The sequence below is a fragment of the Corvus moneduloides genome, chromosome 9 (assembly GCF_009650955.1).
Source record: "Corvus moneduloides isolate bCorMon1 chromosome 9, bCorMon1.pri, whole genome shotgun sequence".
NCBI classification, from domain to species: domain Eukaryota; kingdom Metazoa; phylum Chordata; class Aves; order Passeriformes; family Corvidae; genus Corvus; species Corvus moneduloides.
In genome coordinates this window covers 30764073-30791619 of record NC_045484.1, presented here as the reverse complement: position 1 = coordinate 30791619, position 27547 = coordinate 30764073, and the positions used below count along the sequence as shown (strand labels likewise).

Genomic DNA, 27547 nt, shown 5'->3' with positions numbered 1-27547 from the left:
CTGCACTGCCCAGTGTGTAACTCTGGAGTTTCTTGTGGCCTGTTCATTTCTGCTCTCTGTGCCAGGCAGACATAACAAAGCCTCTCCGGGCCTGCTCTCCGAGGTCACCCAGACTGTCCTAGGCCCAAAATTATAAACCAAAAGCCTCTAAAGGGGGGGCAAGCTGAGGGGAAATTACATCATTAAACTGAAGCTTTAATTGGAGAATTAACCCTGCTATGCAAATGAACCAAACCTATAAAAGTGTGAAGAACTCGTGACCTGTTGTCCATCTTAGGGCCCATCTTGGCTCCCCAGGGGTACCTTTGAAGGCCTTTCAGATAAACACCTGCCTTATTCCCTCACTCCCGTCCAGTCTCTGCTTTTAAGTGGCCTCTTAAGGCATCACCTGGACTTGCCCTTCATCCCGCAGTGATTCAAAGGCGAGGAGGAATCTCCCCAAATCCTGGGATCTGCTGCCGCCAGGTGGCACCGGGATGTTCCCATTCCCCAGCGCCAGGGAACAGCCTCGCCCCCCTCTCCCCAAATTCAGAAATTCCCAATTTCCTCTCTGGTTCTTATGAATTGAGTGCGGGGAAAGAAAGTAATCCCTGCCAGGGGAGCGGGCCCAGGCTTCCCGAGCTGCTGGGCACAAAAAGGGACATCCCAGAGGATTTGGGCCACTGCATCATGAAACAATTACCAAAGACATCAAACAAAGGGGTTCTGTTAAAGGACACGAGCCCATGGCAAAGGAAAATTAACCCTCTGTTCTGGGGGCTTTTGGGGGAGGGAAAAAATACCCTGAATTTCAACTCAGGGTTGCTGCCCTTCAACTCCAATGAAATGGTCCCTTCCTTCCTAATTGATGTTGAAAACAAATGGGATTCCAAGGGAAAAGAGACTTTTTAAACTGATACAGAGTTACCACATTAGAAATAAGGAGGAGGGAAACTCCCCTCCGAGACACGAGGCGGCCTCCTGGCTTTGCAAATTCCCTGGTTTTTTTCCCACTTGCTAAGCTACGGGAGAATCCAGGAGTAAAATGTCAGAGCCTTTATCACGTCCTCAGCTGGAGGGAGGAGTTTCTGGCCCAGAATAAAGAGAATTTATTAGTTAACACAGGCTCTGGTGTAATTTTTGCTAAAGATAATAATCAGTGAAGGTGATGCAAACCCCTGAATAGTTTAAATATTAACATTATTAAGAGTTGGGAAGTGGCAGAAAGAAAAGGGAGCACAAAGCTCCCCAAGCCCGAGGGGAAGGACTTCCACAAGGACGTGCTCTGTCTGTTCATTACCGCTGTGAAAAGCACAAGCAAAGATTATTTTAATATTCTGCCCTTCCCTCCTCCTCCAAGGAAAATAAAATTCTGTTTAAAATGATTCACAAAGTCAAGCAGAGCCAGGGGAAGACATATTTTAGCCATGAGGTCGAGGTTTGTGAGATCCATTTGGTCCTTTTGCAGGAGCTTTCTGCCTGGGTTTGGAAGTGACTGCACAAACATGGGAAATGAATGAAGAAAAGCGCCTGTCCCACCTTGATTCCTTTGTGGTTCATCCCATCCCACCTGGATCCTGCCTTGGATATGCTCCACCCCAGTGTTGTCTTGTACTAAACCAGGAGAGAGGAAGCACAGCCTGAGTGAAGTAAAGCAATTCCCAGTTCCCTGACAGCCTGAAATAGCCCAACTGGAGCTGCTGTGACCCCACATCCCTCCTGCTTTTATCCACACATTCCTTTCCCTCCCCAGGCTCCACCTGATCCTGCTGGGAACCAAGGGAAGCCATCAGCAAAACCAAAAAATGAAATTTAAAAAGGAGGCCTCCTTGGGCTGCTGTTGGGCTCTTCTCCAGGCTGGAAAACCCTGGGGAAGAGAAGGTTCCAGGGACACATTAGGGCTCTTTCCAGTCTTTGAAGGGGAATTTAAAAAGGGGGAGAACTTTTTACACAGGCAGAGAGTGACAGGAAAAGGGGGAATGGATTTAAACTGAAAGAGGTGGGATTGAGATGGGATACTGGGAAGGAATTGTTCCTTGGGAGGGAGGGGAGGCCCTGGCACAGGGTGCCCAGAGCAGCTGGGGCTGCCCCTGGATCCCTGGCAGTGCCCAAGGCCAGGCTGGACATTGGGGCTGGGAGCAGCCTGGGACAGTGGGAGGTGTCCCTGCCATGGCAGGGGTGAGGCTGAGTGGGATTTAAGATCCCTCCCAACCCAAACCAGTCTGGGATTCCAGGATTCTCCTTTCTGACAGGAGCCACGCTGGCTCATCTCATCCCACCTGGGAGCTCCGACCACCTTCCTCAATCCCACCTGAGAACACTTCTGAACAGAATCCAGAACATTTCTTTAGCAGGATGTTTTTATGGGAAGGAGGAAAATTAAAGATTTTCCCTTTGCCAGCCCCCCCCCCCCAAACCTGGCAAATTCCCACAGGATTCATCTCCACAGGGACAACCGGGACCATCCAACCCAGAGCTCTGCCTCCATAAAAATCTTGGGCTGGGGGGGCAGATTGAAGAGAAAACAAAACATTTGGGGCCAACACAATTTTATAGATAACAAAGCCTTGAATCACCCCCTGGCTGAGTTCTGACATCCCTGTGATCCCTCTGCTGTCTCATCCTTCGGGAAGTCCCAATGGAAGGCAGAGGGAGACTCCAGGTATGGACAAACGTGGTCTCCTGAGCTCACTGATCAACGCTGTGGTCTCTCTGATATCCTTCCACCCTGCCTTGTCATCCCTGTCCTGTGAAACGTCAAAAGCTCTTTGCCAGAGGCCTTTTGCTTTTAGCAAAATTGAAATCTGTGCCCATAAAAGGAAACAATTCCATCACAGACCTCATTTTCCTTCCATTCCACACTTGGAATTTGTGGTGAAACCGCTGGAAGTTGTACCTGGGCATCAAAAACACATGAGGGCAACCAGGCTTTGAAGACAAACTGGAGATGTTTGGGGTTTGCAATGGATCTGATTCTCTACCTGAGCAAAAGTCCTGCACTGAAATCCTCATTCCACCAGTGGGAATCAGAATTTAACTCCAGCAGGGCCAAGGTTTTATCCTCAATGTCCCAGCCACATCCTCTTTTCTGAGTCTGGAAATAGCCTGGGTTAGGAACCCACTGCACTTGGATTACCAGGGCTGAGAACTTCTTGTCCTTAGGAAAACTGTCAGCAGGCCAAGGACTGCCAAATTCCAGAGGGAAGCAAAGGCAGCTGAACCAGGACGAGGAATCTGACTCCAGTCACTGATCTGAAAGTTAATTTCGAGAATATTTCACCAGTGATGCCACACACACAAAGAAATGCACCAGAGAAATGGCCCAGGATTTTGTTTTCCTTCGAGAGAATTCCCTGCTTTCCCCAGGCTCTTTATTAACCTGACAAATGCCCTTGGAATATGGATTGCCTGAAATAAATGTCATTGATCAGGGCAAATGAAAGTATCACTTGGCCCAACGCTGACAAATTTGCTGGCTGTGCTCCCTCCAGGCCAAGAACTTGTTTCATTTAGGAACAAGAGCTGCTGGCAGGGGCTGGGGAGGGAGCTGCTTGCCAAATGTCTCCGTAGGAAATGAAATAATTGGGAATATTCACTACCAGGGAAAAGAAAATAATTGCTCTCTTCGGTCCATAGACCCAAAGCTCCTGGAGTTAGGCTGGGTTTTCTGAGATGGCGGCAGTGGAAGCAGGAATTTTGTTGGGATGTGTCCCCTGGCACAGCCAAGAGGACTTTTTAAGTGGCTGGTGATGCTTCAGTGGAGAAACACAGTCCTTCCCAATCCCAGGAAGTTCTGCAGTGGAAAACAGGGTCTTTTATAGGATTTCTCATCCAGATCCTACTGGCATGAACAAATTCTGCTCAGTGGAGCTGCACTGGCTCTGTCACACCGGAGGAACTTCCTAGGATCCTTCCTGTCAGAGGATGCTACAAAATTCAGGGACTGTTTTCCCCCACTAAAAAATAAAAGTTGCAGGAAACAGGAACATAAAAAATATCCTCTGCAGGCCAAGAGTGACAGCTTTGGGCTGCCTCATGAATCATAAAATCCTGGGCTGGAAGGAACCTCAAAGCCCATCCAGTGCCACCCCTGCCATGGGCAGGGGCACCTCCCACTGTCCCAGGCTGCTCCAAGCCCCAATGTCCAGCCTGGCCTTGGGCAGTCCCAGGGATCCAGGGGCAGCCACAGCTGCTCTGGGAATTCCATTCCAGGGCCTCCCCACCCTCACAACATCACCAGACTCTGGACATTTTGTGCCACTGTAACAAAAACTGGGATCCATCCTTGCTTTCTCCCTCTTCCTGTTGGCACCTGCTGAGCAAACTGGGAAGTTCTGTCACCAGGTTTTCCCTCCAGGACATCCATTCTGGCAGCTGATCCCTGTAAAACAGAAGCTCTGGGATCCCTCAGCCCACACACATCCTTTAAAATGCCTGGAGAAGAGAAGGATTCACTGCTGGGAATCCCACGGAGGAACATTCCTGGCTGAAGGACTTCAGGGCTGGCCAGGAAGGAATGGCAGAAATGGGCTTCTCTGGAGGTGGGGGATTTTTAGGGACCTCCCTTTGGGAAAAAAAGGGGTTTTTTTCCCTCCATTCCAGAAATACCTGAGCAGGAGGAGACTCTTGGATGAGGGGTTTTGAACTGGCAGAGTTTTGTTTTCTCTTTATTCCCTTAAAATCCAGCTGGTATTTTTGGATTTGTGCTGGGCTGGGACTGGAGAAAGCAGCTGGGGTGTCAGGGAGAAAACACCAGCACTTCCCAAATCCCTGTTTTATCCCAGCTGTGCCCTCCAGCACGCTGGCTCTCATTCCCCACTACAGCTTTCGCTTCCAAAACTCAACTTCTTGTTCATTACAATTAACTCAACATTCAAATTTACAGCCTCAGCAGGTTTTAGAACGGTTTGGGAAGTCTGAATAATTCTTGACATTGATTTAAAAATAATGAATGTGTTGATTTTGGTTCTTATAATATTTAAAATAATATTTAAATATTAATATTTATTAATAAAGAATAATTTTTAAAAGAGACACTGTTACCTTCTGGGTGCAGACTCTTTCAAACCCACTGTAAAACTATTTCCTAGATCAAGTTATGTCGTTTTTTCCCCCCCATTTCTGCTCTGTCTGTTCCCTGTATTTTCTGCCAATGGATTTGAAACCATGCCCTAAAGAAACCAGGACACCCAAGGCTCTATAAACTCTCAAAGCCCTGATTTCTTTCTTAATTAGTACAATTACACAACTCTATCTGTTACACTGGCTGCTTTCTGCCCACAATAATCACAGTGGGCTCTTCATTTGGGCATGGCCACGATCTTCTCCCTCCTTTAATTTCCCCCTCATTCTGTTCTAATTCCCAGCAAAGAGCCAGGAGTGACACACAACTCCACAATTTGTTTCCCTCGTCATTAAAATGAAAAATCCTGCAGACACGGAGGGAAATCCTCAGGAGCAGAGAGGATCATTTCATGTGGTAGAAATGAGGACAGAAGGAAAGGCCAAGAGTGCTCCAAGAAAAAAAATCTGGATTCCTTTGTCCTAAAAACCCCCAAACCCAACAAAACCAGAGGGCAGTAAAGAACAGAGACCCACGTGGCAAAATAAAACTTTATCACCGATCTTAGAACTCATCCTCACACGCCTGATCAAGACTGGCAATAGGAGAGCCCAGAAAACTTAAAAGTGAAATTATCAGCTGCCTTAAAGCCCTTTTTGAAGTGCAGAGAGCTGGTGGGGCCTTGCCTCTGGAGCAGCTGACTCCCAGGAGATAATGGAGTGTAAATCCCAAGGATCAAAGGAAGCCCTTCCCTGGTGTATCTGGAAATTAGCCCCGGTCACAGCTCCAGCCCAGCCATTCCTGTCATCATCTGTTCTCTGGGATGGAGGGAGCTGCCAGGGGTGCAGGAGGGAACGGGAGTGATTCCTGTTTGCAAAGGGGAACAGCCACAGGCCCTGCTCATCCCAGCTCGGGAATTTGGATTTTAACACCCACAGCCATCACACAAAGGAAATCAGTATTTTCTGCCAGAGAAGACACGGAAATCTCCATTTCCTCACCTGATCACAAGTGAAATGTTCATTTTCTTCCTGCTTCTCAGAGTCACTGAGGAAGTCAATCCATGGCTTCCCAAACTGATCCATGGCATGAGAGGAAAACATCCAGATGCTGTGTAACTCCAAGATAAAACAGCTTTGTCACCAGGCACTAAAGGGACCAGAGGTTGTTTGCCCTGCATCTCTTGTATTTTTAAACAACTCAAACTTTCTATCTCTGGGGTGTTTGCCTGGTTTCCCAGATAAATCCCAATTTTTCTGCCCAGAATAAATCTCTCCTGGCAGAAACTGTTAAAATGTCTCACTTTATCCAAGACTTTTGGACATTTGATGGCCAGGTTGGAACAACAGCTCCACAGTTCCCCCCAGCCTGTTGTACTTCAGCCAACGCTGATGACAAATTCCCTGATAAAATGAACAGCAACATGGAGCAAATCCTACCTGGAAGGTGCCCCTGGGTTCTTATCCTGGAGGGAGACACGGCAGCGCCGCCCAGATGACCCAGGGCTTGTTATTCCCAGGGCTTGTTATTCCCCTGCTCTCCTCTGCTCTGATTCTTCAAGAATTCACAAATTCCTCCCCGAGGTTCCAGCTCAGCCCGGAGCAAAGGAGGCTCCGGGGGGACCTTGTGGCTCTGCACAAGTCCCTGACAGGAGGGGGCAGCCGGGGGGGTCGGGCTCTGCTGGCAGGGAACAGGGACAGGAGGAGAGGGAACGGCCTCAGGCTGGATATTGGGAAAATTTCCTCATGGAAAGGGCTGTTGCTCGGGGCAGTGGTGGAGTCTCCATCCCTGGGGGGACTTAAAATCCCTCTGGATGTGGCACTTGGGGACATGGGGCAGTGCTGGGGAACAGCTGTGTTTGATGATCCTGGAGGGCTTTTCCAGCCCCAGTGGTTCCCTGATTCTCTCTGGCCTTCGCCGAGGCAATTTGCCAAGTCTGGCCTCTCCTCCCTGCTGAGGAGCTTCCACCTCGTGTTAACATCAACCAAAGCGCTCAGAATCCCTGCAGGATCAGACCAACACCTGGATACTCCCAATGTCTGCATTCCTGTCACCCTCCACAGGCTGCTTGGAAAAGTTTTAGGAGCTGCACAAACCCAGCAGGGAATAAACCCCAGAGCCTTCATCAGCAGGAGGGAAAACAGTGGGAGCAAAGCTGGCTCACCCCAAATCCCTGCCAGCTGCTGCAGCAGCAGAACGCGGGAGAAGCAGGACATGACCCATCCTTGAGCACCAGCCTGGGATGATCCAGCACTGCCCCAGAGCAGCTTTTGTAGGATCAGAGCAATCCCAGTGCTGATCCTCCTCTGCAACTTCTCAGGGCTGAGAGGAACCTCGACATAAGGAAATCAAGACATAAATTACATCCCAAAGGACTTGCCCACACGGCGCTGCTGGAAAGGAGCAGCATTTCTGGGGCAGTGCTGAGCTCAGGAATTGGGACAGGCCGGATTTATGGCTCCTTGTGCAATCCCATGGCTTGGCTGCTGAGGAGGACGTTTCCTTAGGACCAGAGATTTTGTCAGCAGAACCTAACTCTGCCCAACACAAGCTAAAATTAACTTTTATCCAGTATCTCATCCATTTTATACCAACTACATTTGGGGAAAATATCCCCAATATCTTTCAGGTTTTGACTTATGCGAAGCTATTTTGGAATAATTATCCTATTTCTGCCACTGGTTCCTGCTATGCCATAATTTAGTGTCCAGACCATTTGAATTTTTATTTATCCTGCACTTCCAAGCTGCTTTTCCCTGGATCTGACCCCCAAAACTCCAGCACACAGGATACAGAGTTTTCCAGCTGGGATGAGGGTGGTTCCACAGAGTCAGCATCCCACAGCCCACGGGGCTTTTCCTGCTCCCGCTGGGACCTGCTGCCCTCTGAGCAGCCTGAACTCCTCCTGGGAGTTCCTGGAATGATCCAGATCCACAAGCAGCTCCCAGTGCCATGGGAGAAGAGGGAATGACCCATTTCACAGGGACAGGGCAGCATCACTGTGTGGAGTCATGGTAAAAATCCAGTTACTCCATTTCCTTCTCCTCCTTGTCCAGCAATGTCCTTAATGCCTTGGCACAGGTATTTTCCAAGGCCGAACAGCTGCCCAAAGGTGTGGAAAAGCAGATTGAGAGCAGAGGTGGAGCAGCAAAGGTTTAGATACGGATCTGTGGGATGGTCATTCTAGCAGCAACCTGGAGCTCAGCATTAAAGCCATTCCCTGTGTCCTGTCCCTCCATGCCTTGTCCCCAGTCCCTCTGCAGCTCTCCTGGAGCCCCTTCAGGCCCTGCAAGGGGCTCTGAGCTCCCCTGGAGCCTTCTCCTCTCCAGGCTGAGCAATCCCAGCTCTCCCAGCCTGGCTCCAGAGCAGAGGAGCTCCAGGGCTTCCTCTGGACTGGCTTCAGCAACTCCAACTCCTCTCCGCCCTTTGTTCTGGGATTGCCCCATCCCAGGTGCAGGAATTTGTGAGCAAAGGCAGCTGAGCTCCCATTAAAGGGTATTTTTTCCATGGATGGGATGTTTTGCCCATTCCCCAATGGCTGCAGCCACCTGGAGCCAGGGACTGACCTTCCCTCAGCTGTGCTGGGAGTGGCATCCAAATCCCAGCACTGCTCCTTCTATGGGGACCCATCCCATGGCTCTGCCTTCCACAGCTCGGGATGGACCCATCACTCCTTGAGGGGGATTGGGAATCGTTGTTATCCTTGCTCCTGTTAGTGACTGCTCCCAAATGTTATTGGAGTTTTAATAAACTCTGGGAATACCCCACAAACCCATTGGATTTACACAGCTATTCCCACAGCTCCAACAGATGCAGATCCTACTCCCAGCACCACTCATGGTTTACAAACCCACGTGTTCCTTATAAACCTAACAGAGATTTCTGCTTTTAAGCTCCTCAGAAGAGCATAAAAATAACCCAAATTCTCCACATAGCTGAAGGTTGCAGCACTGGAGAATCTTCCTTTGTGTCTCAAGGTCAAAATTCATTTCCCAAGAGTTGCTGTTCCCTCTGCAGGAGCAGATAAACCACAGGTTTTAGGGTAAAACTCAGCAAATTAAGGCCCAGAACCAGCCCGACACCATTCCCAAACGTGCTGCGCTGTTAAATGGGAAATAAAGGACACCACAGATGCTTCCAATAATTCCAGTTTCGAGTCAATTTTCCTTCCTTTGTCTTAAGGAGCTTTTGATGTGCAGGCCCAATATTGTGTCTCTCTCTGGTTTTAATAATTTTCTATTACCTCAGCCACAGAAACTGCCCTGCAAAGGGCTGGACTTGAATCTGGGGGAGATCAAACAGGCAAAAATACGAGGGGCTGGAGAGTGACCGACTCAGGGGCAATATTCTCTCTCCTCCTATCAAAGATAGCCCACAGCAAGATAAAAATTGCTGCTTGGATTCCACAGCCATCACATTTCTGAGAGGCTCCAGGCCCATGGATGGAGTTTTTCCATGGATGTTCTGCAGCAGAACCAGCTGCTCATTCCAGCCCCTGACCACAGAACCACGAACTCATAAAGAAACACTGGAATATTGTAACACACAAGAGAGATGCTGCCATATTTTTTCTGCAAATGAAAAAATCGACTTTTTTTTTTTTTTTTTTTGTCCAGTGGAGTGGTTTTGGGAAAATATTGGGGGTTTTTGTGCAAAAATGTTCTTTAGAGCAACTGTGTTCAAATGTCACTTTTTGCAGGACTGTGCTTTCTAAGTCCTGCGCTCACACCAGAACCACCTGGGAGCTTGCGCTGCACCATCAAATGGGATACTGGGAAGGAATTGCTCCCTGTGAGGGTGGGAAGGCCCTGGAACAGAATTCCCAGAGCAGCCGTGGCTGCCCCTGGATCCCTAACAGTGTCCAAAGCCAGGCTGGATGGGGCTTGGAGCAGCCTGGGACAGTGGGAGGTGTCCCTGCCCGTGGAATGGGACGGGATTTAAGGTCCCTCCCAACTCAAACCATCTCCTTTGGATGCTCAACCTCCTTGGGAGGAGGCAAAGCCAAGGCTCAGACACCCTGAGGAGGCTGAATCCTGCCAAAAAAAGCCAAATTCCTCCTGAAGAATGTGCAGGAACAAGAGCCAGTGGATGTGGAAGGTAAACACACATTCCAGAGCTTTGGATCCAGCACGGGTTTGTCCTTGGAGAGTTTTCCTGCTGTCAGGAGTGGTTGGAGCTGGGTGGGTGTTTCAGAGCTCTCCTGGTGAGCTCATGGGACAAGGAAATGGAATCGAGTATTTCCCAGCCTTCCTGGAAATCCTTGTTCCTGCAAAGCAAGGCACACATTCCCTTCTGACCATTCCTGAATAAACACATCCTGGTGAGTTCTGAGCTTTCCAGCCCCCATTTCTGCACAGGCAGCTCTGGCCTTTACCTCTCGATCCAGCCCAGTCACCCCTCGGTGGGAACAAAGGATCCAAATCCCCACTTCAGGCCCTGCATCGTGCTCTTTAAACCAGCAAATATTTATTCTCTTTCCCAGCAACACAACCAACCTGGAGGAGATGAGATGGTCCAGACTGAAGGCTCAGTTGTCGGGGTCTCCTCCGCCCGCCATGAAGCCCTGGCAGCGCGGCCCTGAGGGGACGCACGGGGTTTCCCAGCCCCTGCTCAGCCTCGCTCCCCTTGGCTGTTCCGTGCTCCCTGCGCGGGAAGGAGCCTGAGCCCGGGCTGTGAGGGCTCCCCGGCCCGGGCTGTGAGGGCTCCCCGGCCCGGGCTGTGAGGGCTCCCCGGCCCGGGCTGTGAGGGCTCCCCGGCCCGATCTGTGAGGGCTCCCCGGCCCGGGCTGTGAGGGCTCCCCGGCCCGGGCTGTGAGGGCTCCCCGGCCCGATCTGTGAGGGCTCCCCGGCCCGGGCTGTGAGGGCTCCCCGGCCCGGGCTGTGAGGGCTCCTCGGCCCGATCTGTGAGGGCTCCCCGGCCCGGGCTGTGAGGGCTCCCCGGCCCGGGCTGTGAGGGCTCCTCGGCCCGATCTGTGAGGGCTCCCCGGCCCGATCTGTGAGGGCTCCCCGGCCCGGGCTGTGAGGGCTCCCCGGCCCGGGCTGTGAGGGCTCCCCGGCCCGGGCTGTGAGGGCTCCCCGGCCCGGGCTGTGAGGGACCCTCGGCCCGGGCTGTGAGGGCTCCCCGGCCCGGGCTGTGAGGGACCCTCGGCCCGGGCTGTGAGGGACCCTCGGCAGAGCCCCGGCCATGGCTGGGGAAATAAACATCTCTGAAACATCCAGCAACAATCCGTCCATATATACTTCTTTCTACGGGCCTCCTGGTTTGATACACGTTGCAGTATCCCCGGTGTAACACTCAGTAAACAGTGTTTATCCAGAGTTTTATCCCAATCCTCCAGAGCTTCTCAATCCAGCCAAGACTGCTACATTTCCAACAGCCTTGGCAGTGCTCTCTCCTTGAAGAAAGAAGGGATCATGATTTAGCATCTGGAATATTCCCTCTCCCTTTGTTTGCCACAAAAGCAGCTTTCATCCTGTGCCTGCATCCCCACCTGAGGAGTGATTCCGTAATTTCTGGCAACATTTATTTTCCACATTACCTCATCAGTTTCTTTAGATTTTGCTCTCTCTTCTCTCTCTGAGGAGTTCCTGCCTCTCTGTGTTACCTCCCTGTGCATCAGGTGTGAGGTCAGACTGTGATTTCAGCCTCAGAATTCCCAGATTTTCCCTGCTGAGAGGCAGGGCAGGGAGAGGTCCTTCCAAAGCTTTCCAGGTGTGTCGTTCAGAGCTGGTTCACATCTAAAAATACTTTAACCTTAAGGACCCAGCTTTGAAATAAAGGAAAAACCTCAAACTGAGCCGTGAGTGGTTTGAACATAAAACCACAAAGTGTGTGAGGGAATATTTTATGATCCCACTGCTGCTCCTTAAGGATTAGGTTATTCCTAATTCCTGATTAAAGCCAAGGATGCTTGGCTGATACCAACTCAGCTTCCCTGGTAACTGGGAGCCAGGGGAGGGAGATCATTCCATGTCCTTCAGCCATTTCAGGATGGAGGAAATGCCGGCGTGTTTATGGTAAAACAATGTTTTAATAAACAGCAGCATAAAATAATCAGTGTTTAATATCATCTCTGGCACGTGAAATACAAAAATGCACGTATCTCAATTATAAAATAGCCTTTGTTATTACATTTTTTTCATGCTTGCCTAATTGAAATGCCCATAATTAATAACTCAATCATCAAGTAATACAGTGATTAAACGCATGCAGTGAAAACAAAGAAAGGTATTTGTATAAGGTAGTGGCTGAGTATCACCATAATATATTTCAGGAACATCTACATCAGGGTAAAAATCAAAAGAAACAGCCCAAGATATAAAATGCAGAGATGTATTTTCACTTCTGCTGTACAAAAAACATCATCACACTTTTGTGCAAAAAGATAAAAATAAAGTCCTATTATACAACATTGTCAACTGAGCACAAGATTTGTTTTTGTGGACAATAAAAATATTATTCAGTACAAAAAAAGAGTCTGTGGAAAATGTACCGTACACAGCACGTGTGTAGCTCATTAAAGTGGTTTCAAATGAAGAATCTCAATTGGTTCTACCTGAATGGGTATTTTAATGACACAAATGGTGCATTTCTAAGTGGAAAATCAGCACTAATTCACATTATTAGACACAATTGCTATCGATGGATTTGCTGCCTGACGGAATGTGAGTCTCCCTTTTTCCAGGGTTACTGGAGTCAGAGTCACTGAAATGACACAATAAATATTCCTGGGAAAACTGATTGTCATATACAAAACTGTGGTTTGGCGCTTTTCCATTACACAGTTGCATAGCAACAAAAGGATATAAAATTCCTGCTTGAGCGACTAGATCATGAAATGTTAGCTCTGAAGAAGTTGATTCAGGTTCTGAAATTAAAGCTCTTTAATTTCAGTTCCTTTAAGGCAATTCCTTAAGAACTCCAGCTGTCCTTAGCAGCCAGCAGCAGATTGAGGTTTGTAGACTGCAAGCTGATAACTCGAGCATTTGTGCTGTCTCATAAATGACATTTTTTGGTCTGAATCTGAGCTCAGACTCCTGACTAAACCAGAGACCAAAATCCCACCTGAAGTAATTTATTCAGCTCTCAGATCACATATTTGACACACAACCCTCGACTGCAAAATTTACAGATATTTTCCCTATTGGCACTGAAATTGCACACCCAGATCTCCGAATCTTTGCATCTCCTAAAAAAAGAGACAAATATTAAAATATGGTTTTCAGTATTAAAAAAAAGTTCCTGTGATTTAAACCACGCCGGAGGTTTAAAAAGCTGTGAAGAAGTGTTGGATAAAATGTTTTTATTTAAAAAAAACCCCTCAAATTCCCTCTTTGAATTGTTGGTGGCACTTGGAGAAACGTGGCCAAGGCTGAGGATTCCCACCACGAGGATCTGTCTGGTTGTGCCTGCCCATCCTGGCGAGCAGTGCAACTTCACAGAAGACACTTTGCTGCAATGTCTGTCCAACAACCAGAAGGATCTTTAATAAAATATTTGAATAGAAAAAAAATCTTTCCTACCACTTCCGAGTCTGCGTCGCCAAGAGCGCTATTTACAAAGGCCTCGCCTATTTACAATTCCGCCGAAATCATGGAGTCGCTGGGTCCGTGGATGCTGGAGTCTCCCAACAGGGAGGACTGCTTGGAGTCAATTTTGTAGGGTTTTTGAGTTTTATTGCCAAACACTGTCATACCCATCCCCGCCGGGTGGCTGGGAATGGCCATGTGGGATAGCAAGGGAATATTGGCTTCCTGGTTGGATCCCGACGACGGCAAGCTGGTGACGTGGCCCGTGCTGGTGGAGCCGCTGGCGCTGCTGGGGGAGCGGCTCTTGGGAGGGGGACAGTGCTGGATCACGCGGGGAGGGCCCTGCGGGGGGTAGTGGGCGGCGGGGAAGGCGGCGTATCCCGGCGGGATGGGGTATCCGTTGATGGGGATGTAGCGCTGGTTCTGAGGTAAGGGCGGCCCCATGAACCCCGCCATCTGGCCCTGGGGGATTCCCTGCGCCGGGAACATGTAGTTGGGATACCTGGGGTTGCTGAGGTTGCTGACGGGGCTGGCGCTCAGGGAGGTGGTCTGGGTGGTGGCGTTGCCGCCCGAGGGGGTTGTGGAGCTGGTGTGGCTGGAGAGGCCCTCCCAGGAGCGCAGCCGCGCGTGGATCTCCTTGAAGCGCGGCCTGCGGGAGGGCAGGTCGTGCCAGCACTCCGTCATCAGGCTGTACATCCTGGGGGGACAGTCCTCGGAGCACGGCAGCAGCTGGCGCTTCCGGATCATCTCGATCACCTCCTGGTTGCTGAATCCGTAATACGGCTGGAGGCCGAAGCTGAATATTTCCCACAAAACCACTCCGAAGGACCAAATGTCCGAGTCGGAGGAGAACTTGCCGTACATGATGGCCTCGGGGGGCATCCAGCGGATGGGCAGCAGGGACTTGTTCTGCACCCTGTAATAATCGGCCGAGTAGATCTCTCGGGACAGCCCCAGGTCGGAGATCTTCACGTGGAGCTGCTCCCCGATCAGGATGTTGCGGGCGGCGAGGTCCTTGTGGACGAAGAAGTGTCCGGCCAGGTACTCCATGCCGGCCGCGATCTGCACTGCGATGTGCAGGAAGTCGCCGTGGTCCAGGCTGGACTTGACCGTGCCGTCCTCGTCGCTGCTGCAGCCGACGTCGGAGTGCGGCGAGCGCATGACCAGGAACTCGTGCAGGTCGCCCTGGTTCATGTACTCGAACAGGAGGCACACGGGCTGCTCCTGCGTCACCACGCCCAGCAGGCACACGATGTTGGGGTGGTGCAGCTCGGCCATGAGGGACGCTTCCTGCTGGAATTCCGCCCACTGCTGGGGGTTGTTAAAGTCCTTCAGGGTCTTGATGGCCACGAGCTGGGCGTGGTCCATGCCCGGCAGGTAGAGGTGGCCCTTGTAGATCTTGCCAAAAGCGCATTCCCCCAGCTCCTCCATGAAGCGAACGGCAGAGAGGGGCAGCTCCTTGGCTTTACTCTGTGAGAGAAACACCAGTAACACATCAGGACCGAAACCAGCCTTTTTTAAGTGAAATCTCTTGGTGCAGGATGTGTGGGAGCCAAGGAGACGGGCACAGGAGCAATGATCCCACCCGAGGGACACCAGGATCCAAACGGGATCACCATGCTCCAAAAAGTAACAAAAAGAATTCCTTTCCATCCTCTCCACAAGGTCAGATACAACAAGAACTGGACCCAAATATACACAGGAGCCATCAGCATCTCGGCATTTGGCCTTGGGCATTTCTGTACTTCCAATTGAATGTGACTAATTTCAGGAATTGAGGCAATTCCCATGCTCTAAGAGGTCCATGCTGAAGTGTTTTATGGGCCAGGGCCTGGAATTTTAGCAGGAAAAAAATTATTTTGTTTTAAAGCCACGGCCTTGTAGCCAATTCTGCCTTGACTTTGCTATTAACCCTTCCAGGTACAGCAGAGCCTGTTTCTGTTCCCACTATTTCTGTTCCATCCTAAAACCCCGAGAGTGGCCAAAGGAGAAAAGCAAACCTTTTAAACATTTATTGCCCTTCAGAGTGCAGATATTCACTCCTGGGCCATAAAGAACCCGTATTATTCCCAACTTCCACTTGTGCTTGTAACACCCAAACCCACTCATTTAGGGCCCTCAGTAAAGCCACAGGTAGTAATTTAAGGTTAATGAGTTTGGGATCTAGGTTCTGTAAATGAGTGTAAACATTGGCATTGGCATTCCTGAAATCATGCGAGGGCAGCTTTCCAGTGGCAATGTGGGAAAAGAACTGACATTTCAAATAATCACGGAAAAAAGCCCTTTTAGCATGAATTAATTCTAACTGTATTGATCACTTCTGACTTTCAGACAAACACTGCATTAATAATCATAATAATGATTATGATAATAATAATAATAATACAGCCATTTAAGCAGGCAGCCCAGTAGACTGCCCAGTGATGGCAGGAAATTAGCTATATTGTTGAGGAACAGATGGTTTATATTACCCAAATCCTTTAGGCTAAAACTTGTTTAGGTCTGGCATATTGTAAATTATATTTTAGTAATGAAAGTGAAATGACCTCTGTCTGACCTGAGCCTGGGTCCGTCTGTTTGAATCAACAGAGTGGAAAACTGGGGAAGAAAATGAAGTCATAAAGTTTTGGCAGGAAGGGCTCGTTCGGAGTGAAGCAGTTGTAAATCTGCTCGGCTTTTGTTTGACAAGTATTTGTCACACACGGGTGTCCGAAAGGTAGGGAAGTGTAAAATACACAAGAGGCAGCAGGTCAGGGGAAAGGGAGAGGGAAACCCACCCCTTCCACCTCTTCTTCAGCTCCATGACAAGACATCCTTAATTTATTATATTTCTGAAGGCAATTAAAACCCCTTAAAACTGGAGGAAATGCTAACATTCCTGTTTATCCAAGCAAACAACTGCCTCAGTGGGAGCTTGAAGCTTAAATTTGTTTTCACCCAAAGCTGACATCATAACTGGCTACGTGATTTAAAAATAGGATTCCACTTCCTTTCCTTGAAAATATTGTTTGAAAGGCCATCAAAACACTGGGGACGGGGAGAGCTGGCTTTCCCAGTGGGAAAATCCCGAATTAGCAGAAATAAAATGAAAATATTCTTGCAGCACATGACTTGCAAATTGAAAGGAAGGAGAATGGTCAATATTTGCAACAATTTCCAGGCATTTCTGCTTCCCTGTGCTGTGTGTGCCAGCAGGAAAGGTGGGAATTGCATCCTCAATAAAAGGATGCTGAGATTCCCATTATCTCCAGTTTAGCCAGGATTGCACGCTTAAAATTCCCAGCGGAACAGAGAGGAAGAAGCAATCCCAAATTTAACAAAATATTCCAGGAGGTTGGATGCAGGATGTGGTTTGGACACTGACTTGTTAAATGTTTTTTGCACTGCTACCAACATTTTGAGATAAAGTTACTCCAAGCTTTACAGGAAAGTTGGAATTGGGAACTTCCAAGGAGAAGGAAGATAAAATCACCAGGCCAGTGTGTGTGGGACTGAGACAGAGATTTTCTCTCTGAAGTGCTTCAAAAGAACAAAACCCATCAAGTTCTTGAAGAGCCAGAAAATATCCTGAGTTGGAAGGGACCCACGAGGATCAAGAGCCTTGGCATGGTGTGAAACACAAGGGAAATGCTCTTCCAGGGCATTCCTGTGCCTGTGGATGGCAGGAGGAACTTCCAGCCCTGCCCTGGGTGACACAGCCAGGTCTGCACGTCCCACTCAGGAAATCAGGAGCACGAGGTTGATCATACTTAAATCTAAATGATTTTTTAAAATTCTTCCTGAATGTGGGGCTGTGGTGAAGCCAAACAGGAGCTGGGCTGGCCAGAGCTGCAGGCAGAGCTTTGGGGCTGTTTTGGTCATTTCTCCTTTTAAATGAAAGGATAAACCTGAAAAAGCAAGGAACAAATCTTTCCAGAAGTGATGTCAGCTGAGCGAAAGGTGACAGATGAACAGAGCAGAGCCATGAGAAGCTCTCCTGGGGAAATGCTGAATCACATCTTTACCTACATTACTCTTTCACTTAAATGAGATGTTCTAAGAGATGCTTCAGGAAGGGGTTCCTTGCTTTATCACACAAAAACTCCATCATTTCTCCAGGGACATGGACACACAGGGAATTACCCCCTTGGTCCAGCACACGCTGCTGCTGCTGCTGCTGCTGAGAAAACCCTCACAAAAATCACAGAAATCACAGGCTGGAAACCACCTGAATATTTCAGTGCTGAGTTGTTTGCACATTTCCCTCCCTGCCTGTGGAGACAGCAAGTGTGGAGGCAGAAATCTGGGATTACCTTTGGCTTGTAGGCGTTGAGCATGGACATCTCCACGTTCTGCCCCCGGACGTGCTTCGGCTGCCTCTGGACCGGAGGGGATGAGGATTTCTGGTTGTTGCGACAGATGCAGATGAAGAAGAAGAGCAAGGCTATGGCCAGGGGAATGGTAACACTTGGCACCAGGATGTACAGGATTTCCATTTTATTCTTTTCCTTGGAATCCTTGTAATCTGGTTCAGAAAGAAAAAAAACCAACCATGAATGAAGCATCCCACAGAGACAAACACATCCCTGGGCCAACTAGAAGTGTTAAAAAGAATAAAACATCCATTTTATCTTGCTGAAATCCACCTTGAATGCTGATTCATTTTATTAATATTAAAAGAAAGAATTATTTAGTGGAGTAACAAACTGTCCCTGTAAGGTCAAAGGTACTGATGGGCAGGAAACAGTGGAATGATGTGAGGTGGACTTTGCTTGGGGTGAAATGAAGTCATGGCCTAACACAGATCCACAGAAAAGTGAATTTCTAGAACACCTTATGGAAGAAGCTTGTGGGAGGTGCCCCTTCCCATGGCAGGGAGTTGGAACTAAATGATTTTGAAGGTCCCTTCCATGCCAGGCCATTCTATGTTTCCAAGAAAAGCTCTGGTGGGAACACAAACTCCTTATTTTGTGTCTTGATTTAAGACAATTTAAAGGAGAACACTCTGGGAGCTGCCTCCCTTTAAAGGTTCAACCAATCCCTTTCCAGCGAAAAGGAATGGATATGAGGAGATGGAGTGAAAAAAAGAACAGTTCCCTACAAGCAGAACAGCACCAGGGAAGCTGGAGCAGCGGTGAAAAGGAAGGATCCAGAAGAGCTGGGATGGAGGATGGTGTAACACAGTCCAAAGGCTCCCTGCAATCCTTGCTCCCTCCCAGGGCTCTTCCCAGCCATTAATTTCAGGAACATGATCCCCTCTTTGCCATTGCCTAGGATATCCAGCACTGCATCCCCCTGGCTGCCTCTGGCTTCCCAGGGAACGCTGCTCGGAGGGAAAAGCAGCAGGAGAGGGGAGAGGCTCTGGGAGGAGCTCGGGCAGAAGGACAGATCCTCCATCCTGAGTGCTCCAGGCACAGCGACACTGACGCCTGCCCTGCTCTGCCATTTCCCAGGAGCATTCCCAAGGTTTAGGCTGGAATTACACCCGGATTAACACACTCACTACAGGGGAACTTGGAGGATCCCGGGAGCCCAGGCCGCCCTGGCTGCTTCCGAGGGCATTGGCAATGCCTGAGGCAGCCTTAGGGAGTCTGGGAGGACGGGGGATGTTTTATTATCCCTGCAGGGTCACTCCAGTTTGTTTGTCTGTGTTTTCCAGGCTGGATTTGTACAAGTGCTTAGCGGCCCACACAGATCTCTTTTATGCACTTCATTAAACATGAACTTGATCTGGAGCTTGGGCTTGACTCAAATTGTGGCAGAGGCAAAGTTCAAATGGTTCTGCGTGGCACTTTGCATAACCCCTCTCCTCTTTCAGGCTCACGCTGTCCTCTGCTCCCCCCATGCTCCTCTCTGATCATTCCTTTCAGATTAAGTCGTGCTATCGGGTTTTTAATTGAGAGGGGAGGTATCCCAAATATTCCTACAGCCTTTGGGAAACAGGAGACGACTAAAGCACCGTCCCCATGACATTTTCCCTGTTCCCAGAGAGGCAGGGATTCACACACTGCCCTTCCCCTGTCCTTCCAAACCGTCTTAGGCTTGGCTTTGCTAAGCCTCATGCTCGAATTACGCCGTGTTTCACATCTTCCCGCAATCAGGCTGACAAACTTTGATGAAACAAATCTCTCACAGCTTGTGAGATACAGTTGAAGAAAGGAAAAGAAAGCAGCAGCACGAGGCAGAGGGAGACCTGGGCACCAGTTCATCACCTGAGCTATTCCAGTCAAAGGCAATTATTATTCTTATTAAGTAGCAGCCCCCGCAGTGAAGCCTCATTAGGTTAATGGGCTTCTTGGGAGCCACCCTAATTAAATCCATTTCCCATCTAGGCATGTCCTGGTGAGGCAGAATGCACAATACTGATTAAACTGGGCCTCAAATGGCTCTTTCAGCCAGTGCAAAACCGGCAGAATGGGAGTCCCACACGGTATTCTGGTTTTAATATGCAGATTAGCACTTAACAATTCAATTACTGCTCACCTGATCCAGCTCTGTCTGTAGTTAGAATAATAAAGCCACGAACAACGGGTACCATTTAAGGCAGCAGTGAGAGGTTTTGGCAATTAAAACCTTTGTCAGGAATTCTCCAGGGCAGCCCGTATCTCAGTTATTACCAAGCAAAGCTTGAAAATCAGAGACTTAGGCTCCAAAAGTGTCCTGGTATCCCAGATCAGGAGCCTGAGGCCGGCTTGGCATCTCAGAGCCCATCTAGAGGGGACTGGCACAAGAATCTTCAGAATAGTTTTTGGTTATTTCTGTTGAAATAACAGCAGAAGAGATACAGGACTCAAAAAGTGTGGGGGAAATCACAGAATTGTTGAGGTTGGAAAAGCCCTCAGAGATCAGCAAGTCCAACTCTTAAACCAGCACTGCCAACACAGCTCAGGCCTTGTTTAAAAAACAGAGGTGACATTGCCAGGTGCTCTGAGCTGCAGCTGAAGTTTTTACAGAACTGCCCTGGCTGCATTTAGGGTTTGCAAAATGAACAAAAAGGGAGACTCAGCTCTCATTTGATTCTGCTTTTCAGAGACCCAGGGGAAGCAAGTGGAAGACCTGAACAAATGGGTCCTGATTGTTTTATCTGCATGTAGAAATAACAATATTGATAACAGGCCAAGAAAAAATGCAGCTATTTGCGTGGACATGCCAGAAATGCACTCAGAAATGTTATGGAAATTCAAAGTTTCACACAAAATTTCATGTTGCCCTTCAAGTTGTCACAGTAACATTTACCTTTCCCCTTGGAAAGGAGATACCTTTGATGTCCCTGCTCCATAGCCAGAACCAAATTAAATTTTTTCTGGTTATGGTTATGAACATTCCTGCAGTGAGACATGTTCTGAGTCTGCTCCAAAGTCTTTTTCAATTAATGGAAAGATGAGAATCGATGCCAAAATGGGATCTAAATTATGTTCTTACTGAAAGGGTAGATGAGGGGGAAGGCAGACAGTCTGGGCTCTATCATGTGCATCTCAAACCCTCTCCCTGTTTTTGGGCCCCTCACAAGAAGAAAGCCATGGAGGGGCTGGAGCATGTCCAGGGAAGGGAACAGAGCTGGGGAAGGGGCTGGAGCAGCTGAGGGAGCTGGAAAGGGGCTCAGGCTGGAGCAAAGGAGGCTCAGGGGGGACCTTGTGGCTCTGCACAAGTCCCTGACAGGAGGGGGCAGCCGGGGGGGTCGGGCTCTGCTGGCAGGGAACAGGGACAGGAGAGAGGGAACGGCCTCAGGCTGGGCCAGGGGAGGGGCAGGGTGGACATCAGGGAAAATTTCTTCACTGAAAGGGGTGTCTGGCCCTGGCACAGCTGCCCAGGGCAGTGGTGGAGTCTTAAAAAGGACTTAAAAAGGGATTTAACAGCCGTGTGGATGTGGCACTTGGGGAGGAGGGTCAGTGGTGGCCTTGGCAGTGCTGGGGGTGGTTGGACTTGATGACCTCGGAGGGCTTTTCCAACCTAAACATTTCTATGTTTCTACAATTTAATTTGGCCTAAGGAGTTGTATTGATTGGAACAACAACCTGGAAAGTCAGGAACACTTGAGCTGGCAGTGCACAGCCATTCCCCAGGAAATTATTTTCATGCCACCACTTTGTCACTGCAGGGGCAGCAAGTGCTCAAAGGTCTCCTCAGAGCAGGGCCAGCCAGCCTTTCCTACACCTCTGTTATTAGGGATTTACAGAAGACACTTTGTGCATTTTTCTCCCACGACGTGACCAAACCCTTCCCCTTTTTGCCCCCAGCTCAAACCCAACCCGGGTCAGGCATTACCGCAGGCCGGGACATCGCAGAGCTCCGACTTGAAGTTCTCATCCAAGGTGAAGCACCACGGGGCATCCTTCTGGTTTCCAGGGTTCCTGCAGTAGGAGTGGCCCCCGTTGAGCTCGGGGTACCTGGCAGCAGTGAAGGTGTGGGTGTGGGGGTACTGCGAGTTCCAGGGCTGGCACTGCCGCCCCGAGCGCGTCACGCTCACCGTGCCCCGGTAATCCACGCCCGTGCTGTTGTAGCACTTGTGATCTGCAAAGACAACCAAAAGCCAAAGCCACGGTCGGTGGTGGATGCAGCATCCACGGGGATGAGCTGTTGGCATCTCCCAGCAAACTCCTGCTGGCCCAGTTGGGGAGCGTGGGCTCCCAGTTTGCTGCGGCTGCAAGGCTGGGCCTGCTTTGCATTCGCATTCCTGGGAGGATTTTAAGCTTATGCTCCTGCAATGAAAAGAGCTTCTGCCAAGCGTTTTTAATATAGGATACACAGAGGAAGTCAAAACTCCAGTGGGAACCTGAACTGCAGCCCTTATTTTCATAGGAAGGTGGAGAACTTGTGGGAGCCATGTTTTATATTTGACTGTTCAGATGTGGAAGTGTTTGGAACAGGCTGCAGCCCAGCCTGATCAAAGAGTGGGCTTAGCCAGAGCCTAAAATTAGGCTGGCTTAGGCAGGACAGCCATGGATCCAGCCCTACAAATGTTCCTCCTGACAAGCATCCCTACACTGCAGCCGTGGTGCTGCTGGAGCATGTCAGGCTGAGGTGGGAGGAAGATGAAGGAGGCAGGGAGGATGAAGCCACCCATGTTCCTCAGCATCCAAATGCTTACACTCCATAGTTTTCTACCCCGTATTAATTAGAAAAGACCTGGAAAAGTCCTTCAGAATTCCTGAAAAAATCCTTCAGAATTCCCACCCCTTCTGGACAAGCTGGGGGAAATGCTGGTGCTGGGAAATTCACCTGCGAGCTGTCAAAGCCCAGCACTGGCTCCAGCTGGGATGCACGAGCCCTTCCAGCCAATCTTGGCACAGCAGTACCTTTTCCATGGAGAACCAGACATTTTTCACTTACTTTTATTTATGGGATCAGCCATTGGAATCCCAATCCGGATACAGTTGACAGCCTCGGGGCTGTCAGGCTGGGGCAGATCTTCACAGTTGGGCAGCTTCAACCTCATCAGGATCATGGGATTAGACCTGGCAAAAATGTACTCGGTCTGGCACAGGACGTTTTCCAGGATCTCACACTCATCCCGGCACAGATCCCGAGGTTTGGGAGCCGAGGAGGTCTCGTCACAGTAGGGGAAGGCGTAGTGGCACAGGGAAGGGATGGCAAACTGGGAGCACTTGTCCGACAAATGGCTGGAGGTGCCGATCATGGTGAAGGCAGCTGGAAAACACACACAAGGATTTGATTTGGGAATGTTATTCCCGTGCTGTTGCCTTCCCAGTGTAACCCTCACTTCCCACTGCAGCTGTTCAGGTGATGAACAGGAATGCACAGCACTAATTACACTGGAAGTCATTAACGATGCTGATTCCACTGACAAGGAAAACACATCAGGTTTTCAACATGGGATTAATGCTAAGATCATTACCCAACCCCTAAACTTAATTATTCCTTTAATTATTCCTTTTTTTCCTCCCAAATAACTTAGAATCATTTACAAATTCATGTAGTATTTGGAAGCCCAACAGGTAAACCCCAAATTCCTGCAGGGTGACAGCACCGGTTCCCTCGTGGAAGGTGACAACTTTCATACAATCCCAAATAACTTTTCTAACAAAATGCTGGAAGATTATGAACTGGTAGCTGCACATTGCCTTTGTTGGGGCAATGAAGAAGCCTTTTTTTGCAATGCTGACAGTATTTGGGGACAAAGGGAGAAGAGAAATTTGGGATATTCTGACAGCAAGGAAAAAAATCTGAATATAGAGATGCTTACCAGGGCTAGGATCAGGCCAAGTTAATTTATATAAAAACTAGAGAATATCATGATATCTATGATGTCTGTGAATTCAGCGACCCCATCAGCACATCCTTCAAAAATAAGGGTAACTGGTTCTTCCCTAAATCCAAAGGAAAACCTCTACCTGCTGGATTATTTATGCAGCCTTTCCCAGCACCTAAATTATTCCAGGCACCTAAAATCAACTAAGGCGGGCCCCCCTTTGCTTTCAAAACTTGCTGGGATAACAGCAGCCCTGAGTCTCCCAGGGGCTGTAAACACACAGCCCCTTCTCCTTGAAAAATCATTTTTTTAGGTGTTCTGGGGGCAGCTGGAGCAGCAGAGACACCCGGACGAGCTCGTGGCAAGAGGGAATAAAGACCAAAGAAAAATAACGTTACTGCTTATAAAACTCCAGCAGCTTTTTGGGAGCAGACAGCTCAGTGGGGAAGCAGCCAAGGTGTTTCTACCCACCTGTAATCTGATTTTCTATCTCCCCCTGCATGTGCAAGGACTCCATGTAGATGGTTCTGTTCCCAATGAAGCGGGCGCAGGCGATGCCCCTGTAAGGCTGGCAAAACCCATCCTCCTCATACTCATCCCTGAAATCAGCCAGAAACATAAAGTTGTGATTGTAAAATATTGAAAACAATCAGGATTATTTCCTTCTATTAGACAAGATCTTGAATGTTTGTTTGTTTAAATACACCCCCTTCATCTGCCTGGTAAAAAGAGGCGTTTCAGCTTAGCCAAAATACACATGGATGTTGTATGAAATGAGTGCTCTCAAGGCTCTGCTCAGACCTACACCCAGCCTTGATTAGAAGAGAAATATAAACGGCCTGGAAAAACGGGATTTATGTTTATTTAAAGCAGCTAACACATAGTTTTCTATTTTTGAACCAAGCTCCTCCTTAATATTGATAAACACAGCAGGAAGAGTCATGCAAACAGAATTTGAAGTGTATATAGAAAATCCAACCTCTGCCAGCACCGATACCCTGGAAAGAGGAAATGTTTGCTCAATCTTCCATGTGTGGTAACATTTAGTGCTAAGACAGACCCAAAGCTGAGACAGGAGTTCAACAGACACATTTCTTTCATTAGGTGCTTTCTTTTAGGCAATATAGGAGATATTTAATACAGAAATCCAGATGGGAAATTATTTGCCAATGTTCTTCAAACAAAGCAAGGAAAGGAAATTACTGAAGCTCTGAAGACCAGGGCAGTCCCTGGGTATTTTGTATAATCAGCACTGAACAGGGAGTTTTTGGGGGGTTTGGAGGAGGGGTTTTAGTACATGATCCCTGAAATCCCAACTGCATGAATCAGCCCTTTAAACTCCTATATTTTGCACGGAGATTTTCGGGATGGATTTTCTGGACAGACACCTCGGCTCTGCTGAGGTCCCAGGAAAAGGAGGTGCTTAATGAAAATCTGCTGATATTTTCTTTGTTATTCATGCCCAGCCCGGACAGCTCCTCTATGGCTCTCAAATTCGGATAAATGATAGTGGAATATCCCTAGGGATGATGACAGCCGGGTAGGGAACAGGTTACTTCCTTTGTGTGTGGAATTCTCCCTCCCCCAGATGCCGAAAGCCCAACAGTGGAATCACACTACGCCTTAATAAGGGAAAAATCAGAGCTTTTTTTAATCAACTCTGCCATTAAGTTTAACAAAAGCCACTTTCATCCCCTCCTGAAGACCTTGGCTGTGAGAGCTTGGAAATGCAAATTCCATGGGGGCTCTTTGAAGTCGCCCGTTCATTGTGTGCTGCCTTAGAGAGCCAGGGCCGCTCCCAGTGCCCTGTCACCGGGGCCAGCGCCAGCTAATGGGATTAGTGGGAAGAAGCGCTGGGATCGCCTTCCAGGACACCCCAGACACCTCCGGGCACTGCCGGGCTACCAGAGCAGCGTCCCGGGATTCACGCAGCGTTCACGGGGAGAAGCCAATCCCCAGGGATTAAGCGCATAATTTATGAGTGTGAAGACGAAGGGGTGGGAAAGAGGGGTGGGAGAGATGGAAACCTCCTCCGTGGACATCCCACCATGGGGAAATCAGTGGGAAAGGGTCCAGGTTTCACTGGATGATGGTTCCAAGATGTTCCCAAGCACACTGGAAGCTGGGTTGCAAAAGCACGGCCTTGAACTGCCAATTAAACCCTTCATTAACAACAGCCCGAGGGAAGGTTGAGGTGCCTCAGGTGTTCAGCCGACAAAGAAACCCTGCGATGCAAGCAGGGACACTCAACCACATCCTTGGGTTCCTGCATGGAACCAGCTCTGGTGAAAATATTTTTATTCTGTTGGTTCTTGAACAGAAAAGCTGAAACCTGAGCTGAAAAAACCCAACAGCGACTGCAGGCTCTGGGGTTCAGTTCATCTCCTCATCACTAAATGCTCAGATAGGATATCATTAATTAATCATTTATAATTTTTATAGAATTATAGCATCATAAAATCCTTTAAGGTTGGAAAAGCCCGCTAAGGTCGAGTCCAACCATTCCCCAGCATTGCCAAGGCCACCACTGCCCTATGTCCCCAAGAGCCACATCCACAGGGATTTTAAATCCCTTCAGGGATGGGGACTCAGCACTGTGCCAGTGTCTGAGCACCTTTTCTGTAAAGCAGATTTCCCAATGTCCACCCTGAGCCTCCCCTGGCCCAGCCTGAGGCCGTTCCCTCTCCTCCTGTCCGTGTTCCCTGCCAGCAGAGCCCGACCCCCCCGGCTGCCCCCTCCTGTCAGGGACTTGTGCAGAGCCACAAGGTCCCCCCGGAGCCTCCTTTGCTCCAGGCTAAATTTATTATGGAATTTCACTCTAGAAAAGCTCCCCTTTGAAGGGAAGGACGCGGAGCAAGGACTGGGAGTGAGCAGGGACACCAGCTCACCTGGCTGGGAATGCCCTGAGGAGCAGGATTGTGCAGATAATCTCAGGAGGGGAAGATTAGAGTAAAGAGGAAGGGCCAGGATGCCACCAGCTCTGCCCTGGGGCTGCATCCAGCGGAATTCACACCGGGAAAACGGGAGATTAGTAGCTCATAAGGAGCAGGAACTACTTAGGATTGTTTTGGAAATCAGCTCCGTAATGGGGCAGATGGGTGAAACAAATGAAAGGAACAGGAGCACCAGGGTATGACAGGAGGACCCTGAGACTCCGTGGTCCCCTGGACTCTGCTCCCAGAGCTGCTCCGGGGGTCACAGGGACAAAAGAAGGGCCGGGAGGTTCCTCTCTTGACCAGCAGCTCCCTGAGCCACTGCTCCCCACAACAGAGCGGTTTTGGGGTGCAGCCACAGCTCTCCGAGACCCTTTCCCACTGAACAGATGCCTGCCGAGGTGATCACCCTCTGCTTTCCAGACATTCCAGCCAAACCCATCCAGATCCAGAGCCCTGGCCTGACACGGGACCCACGAAAGCATGAAGGGCTCCTGCATCTTAAACACATTCCCCACCTCCTGCTGCCTCCTGGCAGCGCTTTGGCTTTGAGCTCAGCTATTATCAGGTTTGGCTTCAAACACAGCGATCAGGTTTTGGTTTTAAACACACCTATCGGTTTTCGGCTTTAAACACAGCTATTATCAGTTTTTGCCTTTAAACACAGTTCCAGTTTCTTGGGATCAAGGCTGAGCCCGCATTCCTTTCCCACAGTCCACGTTTGGCATCCCTCACCTGCTCTGTGTAAGGAATCACCGCATCCCTTCTCGGATGTGTATCTGCTTCCTGATCCTGATCCCGCGAAAGGAAGAGTCCCTCTGGCTCCGGCAGGATGTAAATTAGGCCTGATCCAGCA

At 49.2% G+C, this 27547-nt stretch overlaps 1 protein-coding gene and 1 long non-coding RNA gene across 4 annotated transcripts in view; both read right to left on the bottom strand.

Moving 5' to 3' along the window:
- Window positions 1–10735, bottom strand: part of LOC116447853 — a 41560-nt gene extending 30825 nt beyond the window's left edge. Inside the window, exon 1 of the long non-coding RNA XR_004241713.1 lies at window positions 10537–10735. This is a non-coding gene — a long non-coding RNA (uncharacterized LOC116447853). The remainder of the gene's footprint in view (window positions 1–10536) is intronic.
- A 1351-nt stretch (window positions 10736–12086) lies between these two features.
- ROR1 (receptor tyrosine kinase like orphan receptor 1) overlaps window positions 12087–27547 on the bottom strand; it is a 147138-nt gene continuing 131677 nt past the window's right edge. For all 3 annotated transcript variants that reach the window (XM_032118015.1, XM_032118016.1, XM_032118017.1), the window contains 5 exons: window positions 24230–24357; window positions 22879–23196; window positions 21814–22059; window positions 17862–18073; window positions 12087–15039 (listed from right to left, as the gene is read on the bottom strand). In XM_032118015.1, coding sequence (XP_031973906.1) covers window positions 13615–15039; window positions 17862–18073; window positions 21814–22059; window positions 22879–23196; window positions 24230–24357 — 2329 coding nt within the window. In that variant the 3' untranslated portion in view covers window positions 12087–13614. The remainder of the gene's footprint in view (window positions 15040–17861; window positions 18074–21813; window positions 22060–22878; window positions 23197–24229; window positions 24358–27547) is intronic.